We start from the raw sequence: 25,022 nt of genomic DNA on the forward strand, positions 1-25,022 counted from the left end.
GTAAATCAACTTTCGTGCAGAGTGAGATTAGCTCATCTAACTTAGAAGGTAAGTCTCTGGTAGCTAACTCATCTTTAATACGCTCAGATAAGCCATGCCAGAACGCAGCATACAGGGCCTCGTCGTTCCATGCCAGTTCGGATGCCAGGATCTGGAACTGTATCAGATATTGTCCTACAGTACGTGACCCCTGGCGTAAACGGAGAATCTCGGATGAAGCTGAGGTTACCCGGCCTGGCTCGTCGAAGATGCGCCTGAATGTTGACACGAAGGCAGTGTAGGAAGATAGCAGGGTGTCGGACCTCTCCCATAACGGTGATGCCCAATCAAGGGCTGAGCCACTGAGAAGAGAAATAATGTAGGCAATTTTTGTACGGTCACTGGGAAAATTGCCAGGTTGTAGCTCAAACTGAATCTCACACTGGTTGAGAAATCCCCTGCAGAATCTTGGAGATCCGTCAAATTTTGCTGGCGTTGGAAGATGAAGACGTGGAGCAGAAATGGGTAAGGTGGGTGGGGTTATAGCTGGAGTCACTGTGGTTGACGCACCAGACGCGCCTGATCCACGGAGAGTTGTCTGAATCCCATCCAGCCGAGTAGAGAGATCCTGGAGACAGCGGATGATGTGGCCCTGTGCAGCCTCCTGATGTTCTAGTCGGGCTGCCAGTTCTTGCATCGGCCTGGCCGCTTGATCCTGGTCTCCGGCTGGATTCATTAGGTCAGTGCTTACTGTCACAACTGAGGGCCTGAGCTGACGGGAGGCAGCCTCAGTTGTAGGGGCTGAGATGTACCGGAACCTGGGAGGTTGTATCAGACCCCTGGACATGTAAGTAACATGAATAATAACTGCCCGAAGGCGTGACCACGACAACTTGGATAAAAGTCAATGATGTTTATTATGACAACTCCGCAACACAGCAGCAGTAAAAGAAAACGTAAAAGTCAGCAAAGAATAAATACAGTTCCTGGGTACTACAGGATGGCAGGAGCCACAGGGCACTGGTAGTGTGAGATAGTTCTTATGATCTTCTAGATGGAAAGTCCTTACCAGGCCCGACTGTAACAATGGAGATAACCCAGGATTGTGCCAGCTGGTGTTCCAGGAAAAGCTGGGTTGCTGAAGATAAAACAGCTGCTGTGGATACTGGCTGGAACCAGACTGTTGTTAGCACGGAGTGGATACTGGCTGGAACCAGTTAAATAATAAATGAACTTGGGAGCGATGAAATATGAACTGAAATGTAGAACTTGAGAGCGGAGAAATAATAATACCGGTGGAGAGTGGTAAAGTGTAGAAAGGACACCGGCCCTTTAAGGGAAGCTGTACTCTGCTGGAAGCTGAGCTGGAAGCAGGTAATGTTGTAGCTGGAAACAGATGAATCCACAATGGATTGGAGAGTCAGGCTACACCGCAGGTGGAATGCTGGTGCGGGTCTCTATGGTGGAAGTCTTGAGACAGGAGCTGGAACCTGGAAGACAATCACAGGAGAGAGACAAACAGGAACTAGGTTTGACAACCAAAGCACTGACTCCTTCCTTGCTGAGGCACAGTGTATTTATACCTGCAGCAAGGAAGGGATTGGCTAGGCAATTATGCAGATTATCAATACTGAGAACAGATTGGTGGAAATGATCAGCTGACAGAATCCAAGATGGCTGCGCCCATGCAGACACTTGGAGGGAAGTTTGGTTTGTAATCCATGTGGTAATGAAAACAGTAATGGCGGCGCCGGCCACCGGAGACAGGAGGCGCCAGGCTGACAGATGCACATCCAACCACGCGGACACAGCGGAGGCCGCGGCTGACGTAATCGCCACTCAGACACTCTGCATGCAGAAGTTCAGGGACGGCGGCGGAGGCCGCGGGAGACGCCATGCCAGGTGTAATATGGCGTTTACTGTGACAGCGTCCCAGAGTGACAGGAGAGGATACAGGAATGTACACATCAGGATAACAGATGGAATCCGGTCCTGGAGCGCTGAGCCAGCCTTAGGAGGCATCTGATGGGTAAGAAATGGCGTCCAGATACCCGGATCGTGACACGATCCATATGGACTACGATTGGGAATAGTAACCTGTGACGAGCGTAGCGAGGCACCTTTCCCGAAGTGCGAGCGGATACGGTGCACTAATTAGGGTTCCCGGACAATTTAGGAAGAAAACGACACCAAAAATATATATAAAAAAACCCCCTCATGTTAACCCTTTTCCATGTCGACCTATTACGCTTCGAACTAATGACCACGTCAACCTATTTCAGGTGTCGACCAATAGTGGTTGACCTATTGACAGTCTACCCTATGATCCACACCCGTTCCCCAGCATACCTAGTATTTGCTTGTAAAGTCAGATAATTAATGAATCATTTATGAATATTTGTGCTTGTATACTGTAGTGGCTTTCGTTACTGTTTTGTGTAGTGCATCCTCAGCATTGCTTCTCTCCCCTTGCAGGCCCTAGTTAAGTTACCAGTGCACATTTCGCAATGTGAAGAGGTCTTGAGGTTCTTTGAAGCTCGTCCCGAGGATCTGGACCCGCCAAAGGAGTGAGTGGACATTGTGTATTTTGACTATGGAGGGCATTTCAAATGCGGACGTATTTTAAACCCAGAGGCTGTGGCAGTTTGGGAGCATTAGTTGCCAGGGCAGTGTGGCAATAAGCCTAGCTGTTAGGTAAGGGTGGTAGCTTATAGGGTTCCTTGGTAGTAGGGGCGGGGTCAGTCATTATAGTGAGTGTTCAGGCAGCGATTTTTGCATCTTTTGCTGTTTGTTACCTTTCCTAATTCCATCCATTGTCCTGTGTTGGCTTTTTATGGGAAAGTACGGCAGTCCAGTGGCCATCTTGCTGCAAGGTTTAGATGCATATCGCTTTAATACACTGGGTACTCTGATTTTACTCTTCTGGGGCGTCAGCAGCACCATTATGCTGGCGGGCCTTGACGTGTATTGACACAGGAGTCAGGGGGACATGTACTAAGCAGTGATAAAAGTGGAGAAGTGAGCCAGTGGAGAAGTTGCACATGTCAACCAATCAGCTGCTCTGTATACTGTTATAGTATGCAAATTATAAATGTTACTTCAATGCTGATTGGTTGCCATGGGCAACTTCTCCACTGGCTCACTTCTCCACTTTTATAACTGTTCAGTAAATGTCCCCCTTAGACACCTATTTTGCTTGCCGTTGTGAAAGGGAGGTAGGTCCTTGCAAGCTGTGGTAATATCTAAATTTGCACAAGTCAAGTGGTCTTGATTAGCTGACCGACCGTTCCCCACCATACTTTCTGTTCTTTAATAAAAATCTGACCGTTTTCCTGAATGCCACGTATGGTTGTTCGTGTTTTAAGATATTTAATTTCATGTTAATGTGGTTGATCAGCACTACAAAGACTTCAGGCTGACATTTTCTGAAATGTGAACCTTTTTGACTCCAAAGTCTGCTGTACCTAAATATGTGCTGTACCTCAAGATAATCCCTTCGTCCTTGTCGACTCCTGATGTCCTACCAAAACACTGAGAGAACAAAGGCCAAAAACAACCATTTATCATGTTGTGGCTATAATTTGTGTCCTGTGTGATTGGTAACCACGTACGAACTTTATTATAGTGTAGCTTTAAATGTGGACAGTATACAGTTCTCTGAGGCATTGACTGTATCACATTACTGATAATGTGGCTGCTTGCAGTGACTCAGCCCTGTCTGCTACAGTAATAGAGGCTAGTTGATTTGTTTCTGCATCATTTCTTAGATGTCTGAAATCTGGGTTTATTTGAAAGCTTTAAGCGATTTCCGTTTTGCTGTACTTCCAACGGTTTCTCATTACCAGATGGCTGGCTGAATCAACTGCTAGAGTCAGTGTTCCCTCAAAGGGATGCTTGCTGGTAATGGAAGAGTTAATCCAGGCATTCCCAACCACGGTCCTCAAGGCACACTAACAATGCAGGTTTTATAGGCCCTACACACTGGCCGATTTTTTTGAAAGATATGAACGATCTCGTTCATAAATGAACGAGAACTCGTTCATATCTTTCAGTGTGGAGGCTCCAGCGATGAACGATGCGCGGCCCCGCGCTCGTTCATCGCTGGTGCCCCGTCGGCTGTGCATGCAGGCCAATATGGACGATCTCGTCCATATTCGCCTGCACTTCAATGGAGCCGCGTGACGGGGGGAGTGAAGAAACTTCACTCCCCCCGTCACTGCCCCCCCGCCGCCGGGTCGCCCGTCGGCCGTATCCGCCGTCGGGCAGCTCGGCGGCGGATCGGCTAGTGTGTAGGGCCCCTTAGTGATATCCAGGCTTCAGCACAGGTGACTTAATTAGTAGCTCAGTTATTTTGATTTAACCATCTGTGCTGCAGCCTGGATATCACTAAATCCTGCACTGTTGGTGTGCCTTGAGGACCGTGGTTGGGAATGCCTGAGTTAATCTATTAGAATGTTGGTGCCTACTGCTGAGAACACATTCTCTGTTATCCTCTTTGTTTACCAGTATGGAATCACTGAGGTGTGGGTAATTTGGGGTCCTATTCTCTATATGTCAATCTCTGTTTAACACAAAAGGGGTAATTCAGGAGTTGGGGCTGTTTTACCGGCAGCCAGGATACAGGCGGTCAGCATCCCGATGCCAGGATCCCGGCCGCAGAATGCCAGTGGTGGTGGGGAGCCCAACAAAGCCCCTTGCGGGCTTGCTGCGCTTGCCACGCTGCTGGCTCAGTGGCTAGCTATGCTTGCCACAGGTTCTATTCCCACTCTATGGGTGTCGTGGACACCCACGAGTGGGAATAGTCCCTGTTACTCGGCATGCCGACTGTCTGGATTTTCAGGAGGTGGGATGGAGGTATCAGTATTGTGACCGCTGGTCACATAACTATATCCCGTAATTCAGATATGATTAGAGCAGCGTTACATGCAGCAAAGTATCAGTACATTCCTCATGTGCAGGACCCGTTCTGCGCACGTGTGAATGGGTACTGCAACAACGGACGCAGATTAGATTCAGACTGTCAGTGATGCCGTTTGGGGGCAGGGAGGGGTCGGCGACGGACTTTGTCTCTCCAAACTAGCACATTGACACTGTTGGAGGGGAGGGAAAAGGCCAGGGTCTCCGTCAGAGGATGGAGAATTCCTGACCTCTAGGTAGCAGCTGCTGCGGCTGGCTTGCGCGACCCTTTGGGTCACGCAGCCGGCCGATGGTGCCGGGGAAGATCCAATACTGCATCTTTGGACGCAGTTCGGATCAGTTATGCGGCAGGAGGTGTGACGCCCGCTGTTGCTATTTTAGTGCCGTCACTGCTGCTTCTATGTAAGTAGCAGCAATAGCAGCTCCCGTCCTGTCATTATTTATATAGATATCAGAAATGTTAGCAGTCATTAAGCAAACAATAGCTGCTGTCACCACTGATCGAACACAGGAAGCTCTCAGAATTTATTGCACGCAAATTAGGAAAAGGCAAGTACGGTTCTTGCATAACTGTGCAAGAGTGCAGCATTGGGAGTTTTTTTACTATTTTATTATTATTAACAGTTTCTTATATAGCGCCGCAAATTCTGTTGCACTTTACGATTGGAAACAAAAGTGATAAAACAAAACTGGCTAATAGACAGTATTAAAAGTAGGAAGGCCCTGCTCAGGATAGGTGTTATCTATTGCATAGTTGTCCACCAGATTACAAAGGTTCTTGGTGGGCTGTATGATGTGGTCACACAGCGATGTTGGCCTGGGGTCAGGAGGAAGGGAGAGTGAAGAAAGAGAAAACATGTGAGGATATGTGTGGACTGTACAGTAGAGATGTAAGTGGATAGGAAAGTTTATGAAGGCTATGTGAGCGGTTCCAGAATTTGATAAGCTAGCCAGAAGAGGTGAGTTGTCATGGAGCACTTGAAGGTTTGGAGACTAGAGGAGAGTCTTATTTTGCATGGGAGGACATTCCACAGAGTGGGTGCAGCCCGAAGAAAGTCCTGCAATCGTGAATAGGAGCAAGTAATGAGTGTGGATGAGTGACGCAGATCTTGTGCAGAGCAGAGAGGTCGGGCAGGGAGATATTTTGATATAAGGGAAGTGATGTACATTGGTGTAGTTTGGTTAATGGCCTTGTGTGTGAGTTAAAGTATTTTAGATTGAATACGGTAGAATACAGGTAACCAATGGCGGGACTGACAGAGCGGATCCGCAGATGATGAACGTCTAGCGAGGAGGATTAGGCTCGCAGCTGCATTCAGACTGGATTGTAGTGGTGAGAGTCTCGTTTTGGTAAGACCAGTAAGAAGACTATTGCAATAATCAATGCGGGAGATAATGAGAGCATGGATTAGAGTTTTTGCTGTGTCTTATGTAAGATATTGTTATATTTTAGATGTTTTTTAGATGCATGCAACATGATTTTGAGACAAATTGAATGTGGGGAACACTAGAAAGACAATGCGACACAGTGTTATGTGTTTTGAGTACCATGCAGAATAATCTACAGCATTAGAAAGAATACATGAGTTTATTCCATTTACAGGCTGTGTAGTCTAGTGGGATGGAAACAGCTGATTGGTTGGGTGCTGTGCTACAGCCAATCATGATCACCTGTCACATTGTCTGTCCTGATAGGTGATGTTATGTTGAAAGACATATCTGACCTAATTCAAACAATTATACAGGTACTGGGATTGAAAAGCTGTTTGCTTGTCAGGTCTCACATGTTGGCAAACATTTCCGTCCATCAACAGGTTGAAGGAGGGAAATGTTTGTGGATTCTTTAATGTTTGCATTATGGCCTTCATTCCGAGTTGTTCGCTCGCTAGCTACTTTTAGCAGAAATGCAAACATAAAACCGCCGCCCTCTGGGAGTGTATCTTAGCATAGCAGAATTGCTAACGAAAAATTAGCAATTGCTAACGAAAGATTAGCATTTCTGCTATAGGTATTTCCTTGCAGTTTCTGAGTAGCTCCAGACCTACTCCTAGACTGCGATCACCTCAGTCCGTTTAGTTCCTAGTTTGACGTCACAAACACGCCTTGCGTCCGGCCAGCCACTCCTCCGTTTCTCCAGCAACTCCTGCATTTTTCCTGGCACGCCTGCGATTTTTAGCACACTCCCTGAAAACGACCAGTTTCCACCCAGAAACACCCACTTCATGTCACTCACACTACGATCAGCAGAGCGATTGAAAAGCTTTGTTCACCCGTGAGTAAAATAGCATAGTTTTGTGTAAAATTGCTTAGCGCGTGCGCCCTGCTGTGCATACGCATGCGCAGAACTACCGGATTTTAGCCTATTAGCAATTCTGCTAAAATTAGCAGCGAGCGAACAACTCAGAATGACCACCTATATTAGAGAATTAAATATTAGACATGGACATCACAGAACAAATAAAACATAAATATAATATATATAGATAACAGTTTTTAAAATATATTACGTTTATTCTTTTACCAACATATTAAACTCAATGCAATTCACTATTGCATTTCAGTACATCACCTGCTACTTCACATGGTAATCAGCCATTATTGGGATAGGCACATGTAGATGAGGCTGCAATTATTATATTTTATATGCCTATTAACTGCACTTTAGTTAATTCATACCTCCCAACTGTTTTCCTGGGACTGTCCCGCTGTCCCACCCGCGGTCAGCAGGTCCCACGGCGGGGGGGGGGGGGGGGGGGGACTTGGGGGGCAGCCCAGCATCTCGGAGAGTGTTGGGCATGCTACCACAGTTACACGAATGGGGGTTCCACGAGGCTCTGCCCCCATTTCATGACATGCTGCTCCTTTTCACCAAGCTCTGCCCTCTTTTGGACGCGCTAGCGCCTTCCGCGTCCGAGGGGTCCCGCATCCAGTTGCTCCAGAGTTGGGAGGTATGGTTAATGCATAGTACTGATGGTAATAGAGGTAATGAGGTTAATGACAGCACTTGTAGGGAAGGGATGGTCTTACATAGGCCAAGTACAGTAAGTGTGTGTTGCTGTACAGTAAAAACAAACCGATGCAGACTGGCACAGAGGTGTATTTATGCCTCTAAAAATGATAAATTGCCAGTACCTGATGATGATGTCAACAACACTTCCTAACCGCTGCTGAGTATGGAGTCAACTAATCGCTGATTATACAAATGTGTCCACGTACTGTACATTTAACCTCCTGGCACGTTAAACAACCCTTCTAGTCATGCCATGCTGTGGTGTTACTTGGTAGCACCAAGCATCTTCTCGTGCAACTTTTTCCATAAAAATGCGTCATATTTGCAAAATTATGCGAACAGCACGCACAAGCAGCTTATGCTGATTAAAATGATATGCGACATGTCTATATTCTGTGTGTGACTGTATCTGAATCCAAAATACTACATTTCCAGTGTTTTCCTAGAAATCACTGTAACGTAGCATTTAGTATGCAGATACAGGCATGGTCGCACACAGAATATAGGCATGCCATATATCATTTTAATCAGCAAAAGCTGCTTGTGTTGTCACATATAGTGATGTGAATAAGACGTATTTTCATCAAAAAAGATACCCGACACTAACAAAGTTTCATCGGACCTGTCAGCTCACGCATGCTTGGCATCTCCCGCTGCCTGGGGTATTGAGCGAAAATGTATGAGGGCACATCTGTAGGTGATTTCTTTGTTGCGTGTGTGTGTGTGTATATATATATATATATATATATATATATATAGAAAATGTGTGTGTGGTTGTGTGTTATAGCAATATTTTTTATACACGAGGAGGCTGATTCAATTAGAGGTGATGTGCCGATGAGCGCTAATATTATCCCTAAGAACCAAGTAAGCTGTAAAGAGAAAAATGGTTAAACATTTTAAAACACAAAATGTGTTTACACTCCTTCTGTGAAGGGTTTAAAGGGGAATCGGTATTGGTCCTCAGAGCGGTGATGGTATAGAGGTAATGAGGTACTGTCCCTATCTTACCCTCAACACTTGCGATAGCTCCATTCACCTGAAGTGCAGCCCGCTGGTCTTTTCTTGTGCTCTCCTAAAATAGTTCTGACAGAAATCAATATGATGGAACACCTATCGGTGATGTCCCTTTTTTCATAGGTTGTCAAGGTGAGTTGGAAAATGTGAACTGTTTGGGCTCCTGAGGACAGAGTTTGAGAACCTATCACAAAAGGGACATCGGTCGCACACAGATATACAAGTGTCACATATAAAATGAATCAGCACAGTCTCCTGGTGTGCCCTAGTTGCATCGCGCTAACACGCATTTTTAACAAAAAAAATGCCCAAAACTCTCAGTGTCTCGCGAGACCTGGCTCTGAGAGGAGATGTTTGGTGCGCCTGCAGCAATAATTTGACCCAATATGTGTCCCACTCTACATAAGAAATACTGTACTGAACCTTTAACAAGCCCCCGCACTGCACTTCAAGATCCGACAACATACTGTAAATATCCTGTATTTTGTGATGAAGCCAGTAATTTCCGGATGCTTTTCTGTTCATTGCTCAGTGTACTGCATCTGCCGGGAAGATGAAAGACCCAGGGTTGTCTAACCTGGATCAATTCTTCTAACTGTAACAAAGTTAAACTTTATTGTGCCCAGGGGGTAGTAATCAATCAGTTGTTGCAGCAGTAACTCGACATAATTAGAAATCTATTACCATGCAAATCTCTGCTGCTGCTGCTGCTGTTCTTGATGGATATGCAGGTAATTCATCTCCTATTCAGTATCCTGTCCTTTTTTAAACATCTTAGTGATATTTGGTGGACCCCTTTCTTTGAAAGTAAAGCATTCATAATCATAACCAGAAATAACGACACTGAGACTTGAATTTTGGCAGAAAATTGCTAGCTATTTATTTGTCCCTAACCATTAGGAAACCTGTAATAAAGAGATTAATTTAATATGCCGCTCCAGCTGGCATATGGTGGCGGCCCAAAAGAACGGCTCACTTAATCTAAATTAAACTTAAATAACTCAACCCTATAAATTTACTAAAACTTACCATAAACCGGTAATAGGTGACAACTCAACCCCCACAGTGACTACCCACCGCTCCTGGGTGCCCTGCCGCTGCCTTCCCGGACGGGTGGTCAAGCGGCCATAAGTCGATGGAGGTGAGTGCACCTAAACCACAACCAACTGTAAAACACTACAGTTTTCTCTACAATACGAAACTGCCGTTCTTTTCCGCCAATAAATAGCTAACGAAAACAGCCAACAACTTAGAGCCAAATCACCACGTGCCACAATTTCCAACTACCAGGGCGGGAGGGTGGGAAACCAGATCACCAAGAGACTTAAAATGGCTTCACCTTCCCTATATATATCAAGCCCTCCCCTTAAAGAAGGCTGTACTTTCCTCACAGCTAGGTCCACCCCTCCCCAGATGTTTAACTCTTTCCTCTCCTATGCAGTCAATACTCTCTTCTAAACATCTTAGTGATATTTGGTGGACCCCTTTCTTTGAAAGTAAAGCATTCATAATCATAACCAGAAATAACGACACTGAGACTTGAATTTTGGCAGAAAATTGCTAGCTATTTATTTGTCCCTAACCATTAGGAAACCTGTAATAAAGAGATTAATTTAATATGCCGCTCCAGCTGGCATATGGTGGCGGCCCAAAAGAACGGCTCACTTAATCTAAATTAAACTTAAATAACTCAACCCTATAAATTTACTAAAACTTACCATAAACCGGTAATAGGTGACAACTCAACCCCCACAGTGACTACCCACCGCTCCTGGGTGCCCTGCCGCTGCCTTCCCGGACGGGTGGTCAAGCGGCCATAAGTCGATGGAGGTGAGTGCACCTAAACCACAACCAACTGTAAAACACTACAGTTTTCTCTACAATACGAAACTGCCGTTCTTTTCCGCCAACAGCGAAAGACTCATCCCCACAGTCTTTCGCACCGCCACCATAAACCTACCCTAACTCCTGCAAAGCGAAACCTAGATCCTCCAGAAAAAACATCATCCCCTCATTGGATAGATGTACTCCATCGCGCCGGAAAAGGTGGCTGTCTTTTAACCGACTCCTCGGGTGGCGAACCACCCTCCCACCGTGGGACAGCACCCACTTTGCCACCGCTCCGTTCACCTTTTTCCGGGCCTCATCAATCTGGCGACCATCCGCCACACCCCTCCAAAACTCCTGCAAAGCGAAACCTAGATCCTCCAGAAAAAACATCATCCCCTCATTGGATAGATGTACTCCATCGCGCCGGAAAAGGTGGCTGTCTTTTAACCGACTCCTCGGGTGGCGAACCACCCTCCCACCGTGGGACAGCACCCACTTTGCCACCGCTCCGTTCACCTTTTTCCGGGCCTCATCAATCTGGCGACCATCCGCCACACCCCTCCAACACAATCTTGGCACCATCATGGAAAAAACCAACACACAATCGGTCCATGCCGCGGTCACACTTGCCAGATCCTGTATCATGGCCCACCGCAGATCCAAGGATGTCCTCTTCCCCAGGTCGTTGCCACCTAGATGGACAACCAAAAACCCTAGGGACTCCATGCTTGCTGGCCTGACTCACTAACCTACTCCTCAGCTCACCCCACATCATTCCTCGCCAGCCAAGCCATCTGACACCCTGTGCTCCAAGCAATGCCCGAGACCCTTCCGAGGCCACAAACCTGGCCGCCCAGTAAATGTAAGAGTGGCCAACCACCCAAATGGGCAAATAGTCTTCGAACCATCCTGAAGGGAAAAAGAGGGGTAGAATTGATTACTAAGAGGCTTATTAATTGTTTATACTGAAGGATCTGCCAAAAAAGAAAACTTTAGATCTCGCTATTGCAGCAGTCACGGCCTAGCCGACTGCACCATGTTTCGTAGCCAATTTAAAAGCGCAATTAAAGACACAAAGGGGAAAGGTCAAATAAAATAAACGAAATAAAAACAGGGGGGGGGGGGGGGAGGCGGGGGTATAAAATGGGAAACACATGTAATAACTCAGCTGGAGGTGAAACGTAAAGACCTGCTGAGGGACTCTGATTAGACCAAATTAGCCGAATTGTAGATTAGAATTCAGTCCGTCAAGTCAGGCAAAAAATCGCAAATAACTCCAGACCCCCGCTGCCGACTCATGCCAGCAACGGCGAGTAGCTAATCCCTGAGTAGGATAAAAAACAAAAAAACAAAAGGGGTAACACCAACAGACGCACAACACCATAAAATCACAGAACTGTAACAACATAATACATTGCAAATTTAAACAAAGCCCAAGCGCAAACCGACCTCTCATGTGACGGGGCGAATATATCGTCTATAACTTGACGACTTCCATCGCCCCACCGCCTGTATTTCAGTTCTGGAGCAACCCGCCGCAGCAGCCAACGTCGCTGCGCCTATGCGAAAGGAATGGGTACCAAAAACAGTGGGTGGGAGGCCCAAGCCCGCCAAACCGCGACTCAGCATCCATCGAAACTGGTATTTCGTGACTGGCAGCCCATCATAATGCAACAGCCAAGACCCCTCCTTAACGGGTCGCACCACCACGTATTGCCTTGCCAGCCCCACCGGGCAAACGCTCTCCTCCAGCGCTGGAACCATTGTAACCCAGCGCCCTCTCCCCCCTTGATCCGTCTTGGAGCGTCGCAACCTGCACAGCAAGGACCTCTCACCCACTACTACGTCTCCGACCAGCATGCGCGAATCTGCTCTCTTGGAAGGCGCTACCAACTCAGAAACTCGAAAGGCCCCGTGGTAAGCCATTGAGAACGCCAAACTAAACAAAAGCGTCTCAAACCTGGACGACGCGACTCGCCCTACTGCCTCGATGACGGCCGGCAACAACGCCGCATCGATGGGCCGCCTCCTATCCGGTGGCGACGGCGCGACTCGCGCCCACCCTTTCATTGCCTTCCGCAGAACCTCGCTTTTTGTTACGTCAGGGACGCCTCGCAGCTTGCAGAAAAATGAGATGCCTGCCAAATACCGCGAAACCACTGCTCGTGACCTACCGGAGACGTAAAGCTGCCACATAAAAGAAAGCATCAGCCGATGCCTGCTCTTACCTTGTTGCTGACGACCTTGGACAAACTCGTCCCACTCATTCCAAGCATGTCCGTAAGCCTTGAGCGTGGCTGGCGCGACTGACCGCAACGCTATACCCTCCAGTCCGGCCCGATCACCTGCCAAACCTAACCGGGACAGTGAAAACCCTGCTCGTTGGCCTCAGGTGCCAACAACCAACACCTCTCCCACTGTCCTCGCGACAAAGCGTCGACAATACCATTCTCCAAACCGGGCACATGTTGCGCGCGGAACCACAGGTTCCTACGCAAGCATGTCAAAAGCAATTGCCCTAGCACCCGCATAACCACCAACGACTTTGCCCTTTGGTTATTAATCGCATGCACCACGCCCAGATAATCGCATCTAAACAAAATGCTGCGATTAGCCAGCCGATCGCCCCAGACCTCCAACGCCACCATAATGGGAAAAACTCCAGAAGCAAAAGGTCCTTCGTGAAACCCCCGCGATGCCATTCTGCCGGCCACGCGCACCAAGATCCCTCCAGATGGCAACCGAATCCAGAGGCGCCCGCTGCGTCGGTGAACAGCTGCAACCTAGCGCTGTCCGCCATTGGGGCCTGCCATATACACACCCCGTTGAAGTCCTCGAGGAACGAGGCCCATATTGCCAAATCCCTCTTAATCTCTGAGGACAAACGCACGAAATGGTGCGTTCTGGCACACCCCGCAGTCGCCCTTCACAGCTTCCGGCAGTACACACCTAAAAGCGAACTCAAATGAGCCGGAAGGCGCCTGGAGCCTTCTTAGGAACCACCCCCACTGGAGAGATGACCAAGTCATCCCCCGAAGGAACACGCCGCGTTGTTAAACGCGAAACATTTTCCTGTTTTGTGGTGGCACGCCCCCCTGCGCGGACTGCCGACCTACCTGACTTGGCCAATCCGCCGTCCGCGCCGAACCCCTGGGAGGACGACCCTGCGTGGTGCCCGTCCGCCCCCGGCTTCCGGGGCTCCTCCGCCTGTAGCGAAGCCCGGGTGACCTTGAGCCCAACCTCAACGTCCTTGAACCCGAAGTCCATGACCTGCAAACCTTCCTGTTGTTCCCTGAATTCCTGATCGTACCTGCGCCACTCCGATCCCGAAGACGTGCGCTGCATGTCATGTATGAGATGCAGGTACCTTATTATATTTGTGTGCTCTGCCGGCCTGTCCTCCAGGTAAGATGCCGCGAAGACCCAGAACCCGGCCAGGCAATTATCGAAGGTACGGAATGCCTCAGCCCCGATGCCCTTCTTTGCGCCGCCACCTTATACTCTTTCTTCGCGACCTTCGTCAATACGAACACGTCCACGAAGTCCCCCCTCCAAATCTTCTTGCGGCAGCTATCTCGCAGCCCCCGCAGTACAGCAGTATAGACGAATCGCACGACACCGGGCAAATTGCGAGCTTCTTGGCCCTACGCGCTTCCTCGCTAAGCCGCTTGCGCCTGTTCCGCTGCCCTCTTGGCGAATTTAGTTGCCCGCTTCTTTGCCCTAGTTGTGCTACTGACTTCGGACGCCTGTGACGACATTGAAGATGAAGAGGAGGAAGAACTACGCGAACTAAAGCTCGTGGAGGAACCCGAATACCGCCTGCACCACCTTACCTGATGCCGCCGACTCCCCCGACATGGAATCTTCCGGCGCGTCCAAATCGTTGCCTTCCTCCTCGAAATCTGCCATCGCCTCATCCCCGAGCTCCCTTGAAAAAGAGGAAGAAGCGGAGGACCCCTCCAGTACTCGCGGCACATGCCGCGGCCTCCGTGCTGGGGGCGTTGCGGCCGTGAGCTCCCCCGCGTCCTGCCCTGGACCCTGTTGTAATTCTGCGGCGACCGTCCCGAGCTCACGGCAGGCGCGTGCCACCCGCTGCGCCGCCATAGCCCGCCGGAACGAACAGCCGTTCTAGGGGAGGCAGCCGCGGCTAGCGGCCCTAACACCTTCACCGCTGTGGCCAGGGCCGAGCCAGCGCTCCGGAGGGGTCGTGACTGCCCCAAAGCGCGGTCCTGGGTCCTTCGCCGGGGCCCGCGTGCGACCACGCGCTCGCCGCCCGACATGCGTGTGCCGGGCATCCGACGCACGCTGCCCTTGCGGGAAAGCGGAGGCACCGCTGTCGGCGCCCGCACTGCCCTCGCCTCTGAATTTGTCCCCTCTTCCCGTGTATCGGAACTATCCGATGCCGCAGAGGGGGGGGGGGACCGCCGCGAGTTCCTGCGGCGCGTGCAGCAGCCCCGCGGCCACTAACCCATTCCCTGTCCCCCCTCCTCCCCCGCAGGCCGCTAGATTCCGGCCCCGGGGGAGTGATCTGAAAAGACCGGGAACCCCGCGGCGCAGCAGAGCGCGCGCGCACCGCTCCGCTTGCAGTGGACACGGGCTCGCGCACCTCCTGTGCCCGCACCCCGTGACCTCTTGCTGCCGCACCCCTTCTCCTTGGTATCGCACTGCCCTGCCAGTGATCATAATTGCCCTGTCTCCCCTCTCCCCCCGGCTCCCGCCGGATTCCGGCTGCCTGGGAGATAGCAGGGGAGACAGCAAGGCCGGCGGCGCTGCTGCGCACACACGGGCGCGCGCCCCACTGCTCTCTGTCACCACAAGGCCTCTTGTCTGGGCTCCTGCATTAAGAGCCCCATTAGCTCCACACCGTGTTCCGGCTGCGGGGGAGAGGGCTGAGGAGACAAGGAGGAAAGCGGCGCCGCCCCCAGGGCCAGCCAGCTCGCCGCCGGAACCAGCCCCCACCGCCAGATGAGACTCTCTGTCTCAACACAGTGACTGGAATCATCAGGAAGTGTGAATGACTCGAGTCACTCACTGTTTCATGAGTGGAGACAGCAGCAGCAGCAGCTTCTCTCAGACAGAGGGAGGAAACTCTGTCCTGTGTCCTTCAGTCAGTGTGTTCTGCTGTCTTTAGCTGTGATTGGCCAGAGGCTATACCAGGTGACACCCAGTGGGAGGGGGGAGGGAGCAGTCACGACTCACCAGTCAGTGAGTGCTCTGCTGCTGTGCCTGATCCATGTCATGAATCATGATTAATCCTGAGTCTGCCAGTGAGTGAGACAGTTGTACACTGTGGAGACTCAGTGAATGAATCTTATTCATGCAGCAGGAGGTGGAGCCCCTGTGGTACAGGGCTCTCAGCTCAGTGCTCACTGATCCTGCTCAGTGTGATTGTGGGTGGCAAACTCCCTGGAGGCTAGATAGTGGATAATATAATAAATCCAAGGCCACCTAAAATCATCCAATTAGCAAAGTATGCAAAATAAAACATTTTAAAAAAAATGTTTTTATTTGGTTTAGTTACAGAATGAATGATGTGTTTCATGGCTGTTAAGCTTTCTCTCCTCAGCCAGAAGTAATGTCATATTCTATAACTAGTATGCAATAAGTGGTTATTAATAATATATCAACATAACAGTAAATCTATGTTAATATATTATTAACAATCAGGGCATAAGCAGCTGCCTCCCCCAGATACACTGCACAATCACTGCAGCTGAATAACTCCATGAGTCCAGCACTGATCCTCTAGCACTGGCAACTCACTGATTCATGTGCAGTCTCTGCAACACATTCCACTACAGATGAGTCATGACTCATGTGCCGAGACACTGACTCCAGACACTTCACTGAACTGTAACTGTAACTTGCACAGCAAGAATCCCCTAATAAAACAAAGTTTTGCTTGCACTGCAGCACTCACCTAAACCAGATCACCAAGAGACTTAAAATGGCTTCACCTTCCCTATATATATCAAGCCCTCCCCTTAAAGAAGGCTGTACTTTCCTCACAGCTAGGTCCACCCCTCCCCAGATGTTTAACTCTTTTCTCTCCTATGCAGTCAATACTCTCTTCTTTCGGTCTGATAACCCTCATGCCCAGCAGAAGTCTGGTGTAAGGTGATACGTGTAGATTTAATCATTCTTACGGAAAACCTAACCTACATTACTAGTAGTGCGCAATCATGGGTACACATCAGACGATATGTTCGATGTTGCTCCAATACGTGGGGTCGGATGAGATATCATTTGATGTGTAACCAGTCTTATCCCTATAGATTCTTATATTAGTGTAAGGTAGTGAATCTGGCTTCTGTGGCTGTCCGCAACTACAGCCATTGTGTGACTCAGAATTAGGCCCATACGGTGGCATATTCAATGCAGCACAATGTGCTGCTGTGACAGGGGTGGAACTATTGGCGGTGAAGCAGGTGCCCACCACAGTGAAGGGACCTGATGCCATGTGCTAATGAGTTAGACTGACTCATCATAGTAAACTGGTGGCCACCGCGCAACACGTGCAATAACAAAGAGAGAGGAGGAGGCAATATGGCTGGAGGAGAGAGGGGCCCCTTCCCTCATCTCACTACTGGCATCTCCTCCGTGGAGCAGTCCTCCTGCTGTTGCTGCCAGGGATCCGCTGATGTCCCTGGCGTGAAAACCAGGATGGAGGATAAGAGCAATCCTGCCTGCTGCTCCATGCACCTGGGCCGGCGTGGAGGTAGTATACATTTTAAAGCGCAAGTGTTGCTGCGGAGCCGTCCTGTGCTTTTTTCTGTTGTGGTAGAGGTTAGCTGCATTGTGATTTTATTCTCCTTGTCTCCCATCACATCCAGGCCGGTTACATCTGCACCAGTTGCTGAAATCCCCCATCCTGTAACTCCCTGGATCACTGTTATCTGTCCACAACTCAATATAACCCCCAGCCAGTGTCCCCCGAATACCTATCCCACTAATGCTTATAGTGTAACCTATTGGGAGGCCTCAAAAACATTGCAGTAATGGGCCAGGCCTGCCTGCCCCTGCCAGCAAGCCATTACGGTTACTTTCGCCTCCACCTACAAATCACCTTGCCGGGTTGATGTGTGCCATAGGAGGACTCTAAGGCAGCTGACATCAGCGGTTGTTGGTTAGATTCAATTTTGTATGCTGTGTCACTACTGTTGCATAATGTGAATAAGCGGCACTAATGCCTGGCATAATGTGAACAAGGGGCACTACTATGGCATAATGTGAATAAGGGGCACTACTGCATGGCATATCGTAAATAAGGAGCACTACTGTGTGGCATAACGTGAATAAGGGACACTACTGTGTGGCATAACGTGAATAAGGGACACTACTGTGTGGCATAACGTGAATAAGGTGTACTACTATATGGCATAACATGAATTGTTTGCAATACAGTGTACCCGCATTCCTGGGACTTGAAGCAACAAAGGTGGGGTGCCATTGGCCCGCTGAGGTCAGCGCGTGATCAGCTGGGCACCTCCATAAGGGCAGGAAGCATTTTAGTACTTTAATATAGGGCAGGTTGGTACCCCGCTATCTATCTATCTATCTATCTATCTATCTATCTATCTATCTATCTATCTATCTATCTATCTATCTATCTATCTATCTATCCATTTTGTCATGCCCCCACACAACATCCTATTCATCACCCTCTGAGAACTCCCGGAGGGGAGCAGCATAAATTAGATAAGTATAATCTAACAGGGACTGGCATTGGCTTTTATATCTAGGTTATATAATTCTATGTGATGACTACAGGGGATACATGAGACAGATTTCCTAGTTAAACAAAAAGCAAAATGTACGTTTTGTTTATAGGCAGTGTAACTCCTTTATACCTTACATAGATAGGCCTGATGTAGAGATAGATGCATCTTATGGCAAAAGCGCAGGCATAAAATGCTACAAAACAAGAGATATATTTCCTGTGGTAAGCTGAGCCGTTTGAGAACCGCTGCATTGCATCTTCATATTGTGTACACATTGGGTAATGGGACATTACTATTTACTACTAACACTGTCAAGTTGCATCTCTATGATTTTGTATCTTCTGGCATAAACCAGGCACATGTACTACTCTTCCAGAAAATTTCAGCTCTGCATACAAAAGTATTACTCCCGGGTCCTTGTACCGCATAGAACCGCTCTTACCGGGAGAGCTGTCCTTTGCAATTTTAGCTACATACTGGCATTATTATGTCCATCAGGTGGCAGGGGCAGGCTTTCCTGAAAACAAACTCTTCAGTAAATAAGGGATACATTATTACTGCAGTGTTACTGTTTCCCAGATAACCTACAGTACCAAGTCAATCATCAAATGCACAGGGAAGTACGATAGCAAGCTGTCCAAATTATGTGAGACATGCCATGCTCCTATCTTTAAATTGTGGCAAATAGCCAATCTGGCGCACCAGAGACTTTGCACCATAGATACGCCATGCATCTCGCCATAGAGTTTTACACAAAGTATGCGTCTCTGCTGTATCACTAATGGGGTGCCCAGAACATTGGCGCTGGCATTGCATACAGATGCTAACCTGGTAAAAAGGAAAAAGATGGAGGTCTGATACGAGAGAGCAGCACCTTGCTTCATCCCAGATATGGTTGTGCTTTACTTGTGACGTTATACCAACTTTATTGCGACGTAACTGCTAATCTGATGTGCAAAGTACACTGTGAATGACTGTGTGTGCGCCGTGTGACGGCAGTGGAGATAAGATGATACATTTAGGAAAAAGTACAAATGTCCAGGGTGGTCAAGCGTCTAAGTGGTGCTGTGTGTTTCGTACCACATAGTGCAAAAATGAGGCTACATCTCTATGGGGCAATAAGTAGGGGACATGCATTTCTAGGATAGCATTGCTCAAAATAGAAATGGATTGCCCCGGGTAATCATATGCAGGCTCCCAGCATGTTCTCAAATAGCCTGAGATAATGGAACCTCCATCTGGCCAGAATACAGAGAGATAAGGCGATGAATCATTTGATAGATAAAACCAACGGCCTCCTTGACAAGAAGATCTATTGTTGACTTAAAGCAGAACATTGTTCATTTTTCACATTAGCTGTCTTGTGAGAGTCGCCCAGGATCAGAGATGCTTAGATTCGGTCTCCACGCTCACATCTAGCTGACTTATCAGTCTGTCAGTGTTTGTTTTCATTGATATTTCACAGACATCCATAAACTAGCTTTCAAGTCCCCAATAATTCCTTTACATGTTGTGGTCTTCCCAGGCACCGTTGCTCTCCCAGTGTAAGCATGTGTGGGAAACTAAGAGTAGATCAGGGCTGTCCAACTGGTGTCCCATTCTCCCAGTCTGTTCTACCTGTCTATTATAGCATCCCTATGATGCTGGATTTTCTATAACATACATAGACCAGAGCCTGGCAGCCCATGGCTCTCTCCATCTGTTATAGAAACACAAGTCCCAGCATGGCATCCCACTGGCAGAGTACATTGGGTCAGGTGGCTTTCTAACTGTTCCGCAGCTACAAGTTACCTGCCTTTAATCTTTTATTGAACTTTACTAGTAAATGGGGTACAGTAAGTGAAACATACAGTATCTGCTGCAGATTTGTTGCAGAAAGCAATTGATATCATATTTGCATTACAATAGTTTATACAGTATATATATATATATATATATATATATATATATACATATGCTAACACATTGGACCCAGCAAATATCATAGCGAGGTGTCCCTCCTCTCCCACCCACTACACTTACTCGAGCAGTGATGTCTTTCGCTGGTTCTCATCCTTCCCATGTTTCGGCCATTTGCATGGTCTCCCGCAGTGGCAGCCGTTGGCGGGGAGGGGAGTGCGTGCTGCCGGCTCCCACTGAACATGTCTGAATCAGAACTGACCTTGTAGTATACAGATGTGTCCTCATACATCTAACCTCAATACGCCATGCTGAGTGAGATGACTGGTGCGAGTAAGCCACCAGGTTCCATGTAACTCTGCTAGCGTTGGTCATTTTTTTTTTTACTAGGATGCACCAGGAGACTGTGCTGATTAATTTGGTACTTGTATATCTGTGTGTGGATGAGTCTGTATATGAAGTACAATGGAATTTGGAATGGAAAAAAGCCACAGTCGCTGCATCATAGCACTTTGGATACAGATTCAGAGACTCAGTCGCACACAGATATACTAGTGCCGCATATCAAATTAATCAGCACAGTCTCCCGATGTGTCCTCCTAGTCACATCACATTGCAACAAAGACCCATTTTTGCAAAATGATGCCCACTGCTGGCAGTCTTACAGGACCTGGTGTTCCGAGGGGGCTGCTTGGGGATCGACTGCAGCAATGATGTATGAGGACACATCTGTAAATATTTTATATATATATATATTATATATATATATACACATATACATACAAACAATATAAAACCACAGCACTCGCCACCCCAGAAGTGGGGTGCAATGTCTACACTCACCACTCATAGGGTGGGGTGCATTTAGCCCATGGCTACCTACTTAAATATATACAAACAGAAAATTCAGCACTCACCATAGCAAGCTCACTTGTCCTCACAACATCAATAAATAAACGATGGGGGTTTAGTTAGTGAATTGGCTAATGCACGGAAGCCAGCAAACCGATCGCTAAGGTACCCCACCTTTATGCAGGTCCTACACTATCACAGAGTCTTAAAAACTAAAACCTGGCGACTGTATCACATAATGCACCCCTATGTAAACTCAATTGTTCTAAACCTGTGTCAGCTGTTCCTTAGTAAGTTATCAGCCAGTGTCAGGTGACTAGTGTACCTTTAAAAGCCATAAGGTATGTAGCAGGTGCACATTAAACCAAGTAGGCATATTTGCAGTTATATGATGTGTGATACAGTCGCCAGGTTTTAGTTTTTAAGACTCTGTGATAGTGTAGGATCTGCATGAAGGTGGGGTACCTTGGCGAGCGGTTTGCAGGCTTCCGTGCATTGGCCAATTCGCTAACTAAACCCCCATCATTTATTTATTTATGTTGTGAGGACAAGTGAGCTTGCTATGGTGAGTGCTGAATTTTCTGTTTTGTATATATATAAATATATATATAAATATATATATTTATATATATATAACAGATTTATCTGAAGTGCAGTACTTTGATGCTTTATTGCACTATTTACATCTGCCACCATGATTACAAACTTTTAGTGCTCAGCGTACTCGCTTTTTTGATTCCTTGTGGATATCAATCACATATCTGTTAATTAATTAAGATTTCAGTTTAAATTTTCCCTGTTCTTTGGGTAATTGTTCTCTCAAATGAACATTATGATTTGCTCTCCTAAGCCACAGGAAAGTGAAAAAAGCTCCCACAAAACATTACACAGGCAGAACGTAAAACTGAGTTCCAGGTTACAGAATATAACATACAGGTACTTTTTCCATAAAGAAGTTTGTTTATTTCTGTTCCATGGAAATGCTCTTTTGTTTGTCCGTTATTGTTGTAAGACACTGTGTATGTGTTTGGTGATTTTTGCGGGGAATATGTCATGTAATGAGAAAATAAACCGGGCCTGTTCTTCAGATGCAGAGTTGGGATAGCAGCATCTGGATCAAACCACTGTGTTCCCCGGCAGCGAGGTCAGGACGAGTGGGAGTACTGCAGGGGACAGAAGATAAAGACAGGCTTTCAGGCATCTTGTATTTTCCAGATGTGTCATTTGAATTTGGAGGTGGGGAGAGCTGCCAAACTGCGTCGGTGAAGAAGGTTCCTTTGTGATCATTCCTTACTTGAAGAATATGATACTTTTAAAATAGGTGCCTTTAGGGTATTGGGGCAGGGTAAGAAAACAGTCAGCAGAAAATGTTTTTGTGCCGTAATTTTGCATGTATAGCATTGCTAGGGTTCTTACCTCTAGGGCGTGCTTGTGACCTGCACATTTCATGTAGATTGGCTTAGGACACAATGGATTTTCTTAACCCTTGTAAACCGTGTTTACTTAAGGAGACCAGTCAAGCAGGAGTACCCCAAGCCTTCACACATGCTGAGAAGAGTTCCGATGTGGATGAGAAATAGAATGCCCAATAGACGAATGATTCTGAATCCCGGAAAATAATAATTGCTGGATGAGCATAGGCTTCTGCTGCATGATTAGCACCCAAGTTCTATTCAGTATGGGATATTAATGGGATAAAGTTATAGAGCCTGATTCTGACGAATCTTGCGGATTTCGGCGACTGCACATGCGCCGGATCAGACTTACACTGACTGATGGAGATCACTCCTTCTAACTGATTAATATGTCGGTCGACGGACCCACGTCCTGTAAAATAGGTGTTTCTAGGTGGTAACTGGGTGGCATCCATGCATTTGCAAGGAACAGCCCAGTGTGTGGTGGGAGTGTCGTGGGCAGGTAATCTATCCTCCATGCGTGATCATAGCGGAGATAGGATGTCTGTTTCTGTCTGATGGATCTCTTGCACAGATAGTAATGACGACGTTTGCGTCTACAGCCAGAAACCCAGTGAGCGGGACAGGATTCCACTTTATCCACACAGATTTTCTGCACACTTCGGTGGATTCTCACATTTGCATATGAAGGATTATAGACTGCTGCTGGTATGTGTGACTCAGGCCCATAGTGTGAAAAAACAGTAACTTTGCTTTTAAATATGTGAATCGTTTCAGATCAAGCCTACCTGTGCCTTATGTCACTTGCACAGACAGACTCAGTCAGACTTGCTTCAGGGAGTACAAAAAGAACTTTGCAGCTACGTGGCAAACACTAGGCACTGGCTGTTTTACTCAAATGCCGTCTTTCAAGTATATACAGTATATACATATATATATATATATATATATATAAATATACACTGCTCAAAAAAATAAAGGGAACACTAAAATAACACACCCTAGATCTGAATGACTGAAATATTCTTATTAAATACTTTGTTCTTTACATAGTTGAATGTGCTGACAACAAAATCACACAAAAATGATCAATGGAAATCAAATTTATTAACCCATGGAGGTCTGGATTTGGAGTCACACTCAAAATTAAAGTGGAAAAACACACTACAGGCTGATCCAACTTTGATGTAATGTCCTTAAAACAAGTCAAAAAGAGGCTCAGTAGTGTGTGTGGCCTCCACGTGCCTGTATGACCTCCCTACAATGCCTGGGCATGCTCCTGATGAGGTGGCGGATGGTCTCCTGAGGGATCTCCTCCCAGACCTGGACTAAAGCATCTGCCAACTCCTGGACAGTCTGTGGTGCAACAAGGGTTGGTGGATGGAGTGATACATGATGTCCTAGATGTGCTCAATTGGATTCAGGTCTGGGCAACGGGCGGGCCAGTCCATAGCATCAATGCCTTCGTATTGGAGCTCTTGGAGGCACCCATCTGGTAGGTGCGTGGACCCGCTGGCTGTCCGCTGTGTTTTGAAGATCGGGGATCCGAGCTGATTGGGCTGCCCTTAATCAGTGGAAGCAAGGGCGGAGTGGCTGCTTCCGCCGGACTGCGACAGCTGCTGTGTGAGGGAAGTCCCAGGACTGCTACTCCTGGTTAGTTACTGCTCTCCCTCCCTGCTGGCCGTTTCAATGTGCAGTGCTCTGCCGTGACTGAGAGTCTAACTTGCCCGCTGTGTGTGCTGCCTTTACCCGGACATACTAACCCTCCCCTCTACTGACATTTAAATACCTGCTACCCGACTATTTTAATAGTCGGATTGACATTGTCGGAAACGGGGCTAAAACCTGTCGGGTTTGGCCGCGGTTCCTACAATACACGCGGCTCGGCGGCTGAAGCCGACAAGTCGGGAATTCCCGACTTGTTGGAAAAAAGGCCCCCTATTGAATAGGTCGTAACCCCTTCCGACCACAATCAGTCGGAAACTGCCGTCTTTCCAACAAGACTGCAGTTTCCAACTCTTATTGAATATACCCCATTGTGTGGAAGAGAAAGAAAACAATGGGAACTTTACACAATGGCGCGCTCTACTCACTAACATAATTATAGAAACTAAGTAATGTCCTGTAAAATAAAATATTTCTATAAATTCATTTTATTTACATTGGATAAATACAAAGGGAAGTTAAAAACAAAGTGCACACATCCCTTGAATCTCTAAATGTAATTGTGCTAGCAGTGTAACGGAATATGAGTGAAATCACAATCCCAGCTGTGCAGTGACTTATAAAAATATATTTAATGGTACAGCTGGGTGTTGCCCTCTAGGATTGTTGCGTTCTTGGAGTGGGAAGACTCCCAGATGTTTGACTGATTTTCATAGG

General features: G+C 47.5%; 1 protein-coding gene across 7 annotated transcripts in view; it reads left to right on the top strand.

Annotated features, from left to right (window-relative positions):
* SH3PXD2A (SH3 and PX domains 2A) overlaps window positions 1-25,022 on the top strand; it is a 530,104-nt gene that overhangs the window by 238,016 nt on the left and 267,066 nt on the right. For all 7 annotated transcript variants that reach the window (XM_063961980.1, XM_063961976.1, XM_063961978.1 and 4 more), the window contains one exon: window positions 2,455-2,546. In XM_063961980.1, coding sequence (XP_063818050.1) covers window positions 2,455-2,546 — 92 coding nt within the window. The remainder of the gene's footprint in view (window positions 1-2,454; window positions 2,547-25,022) is intronic.

This window comes from Pseudophryne corroboree, chromosome 3, assembly GCF_028390025.1.
Source record: "Pseudophryne corroboree isolate aPseCor3 chromosome 3, aPseCor3.hap2, whole genome shotgun sequence".
NCBI lineage: Eukaryota > Metazoa > Chordata > Amphibia > Anura > Myobatrachidae > Pseudophryne > Pseudophryne corroboree.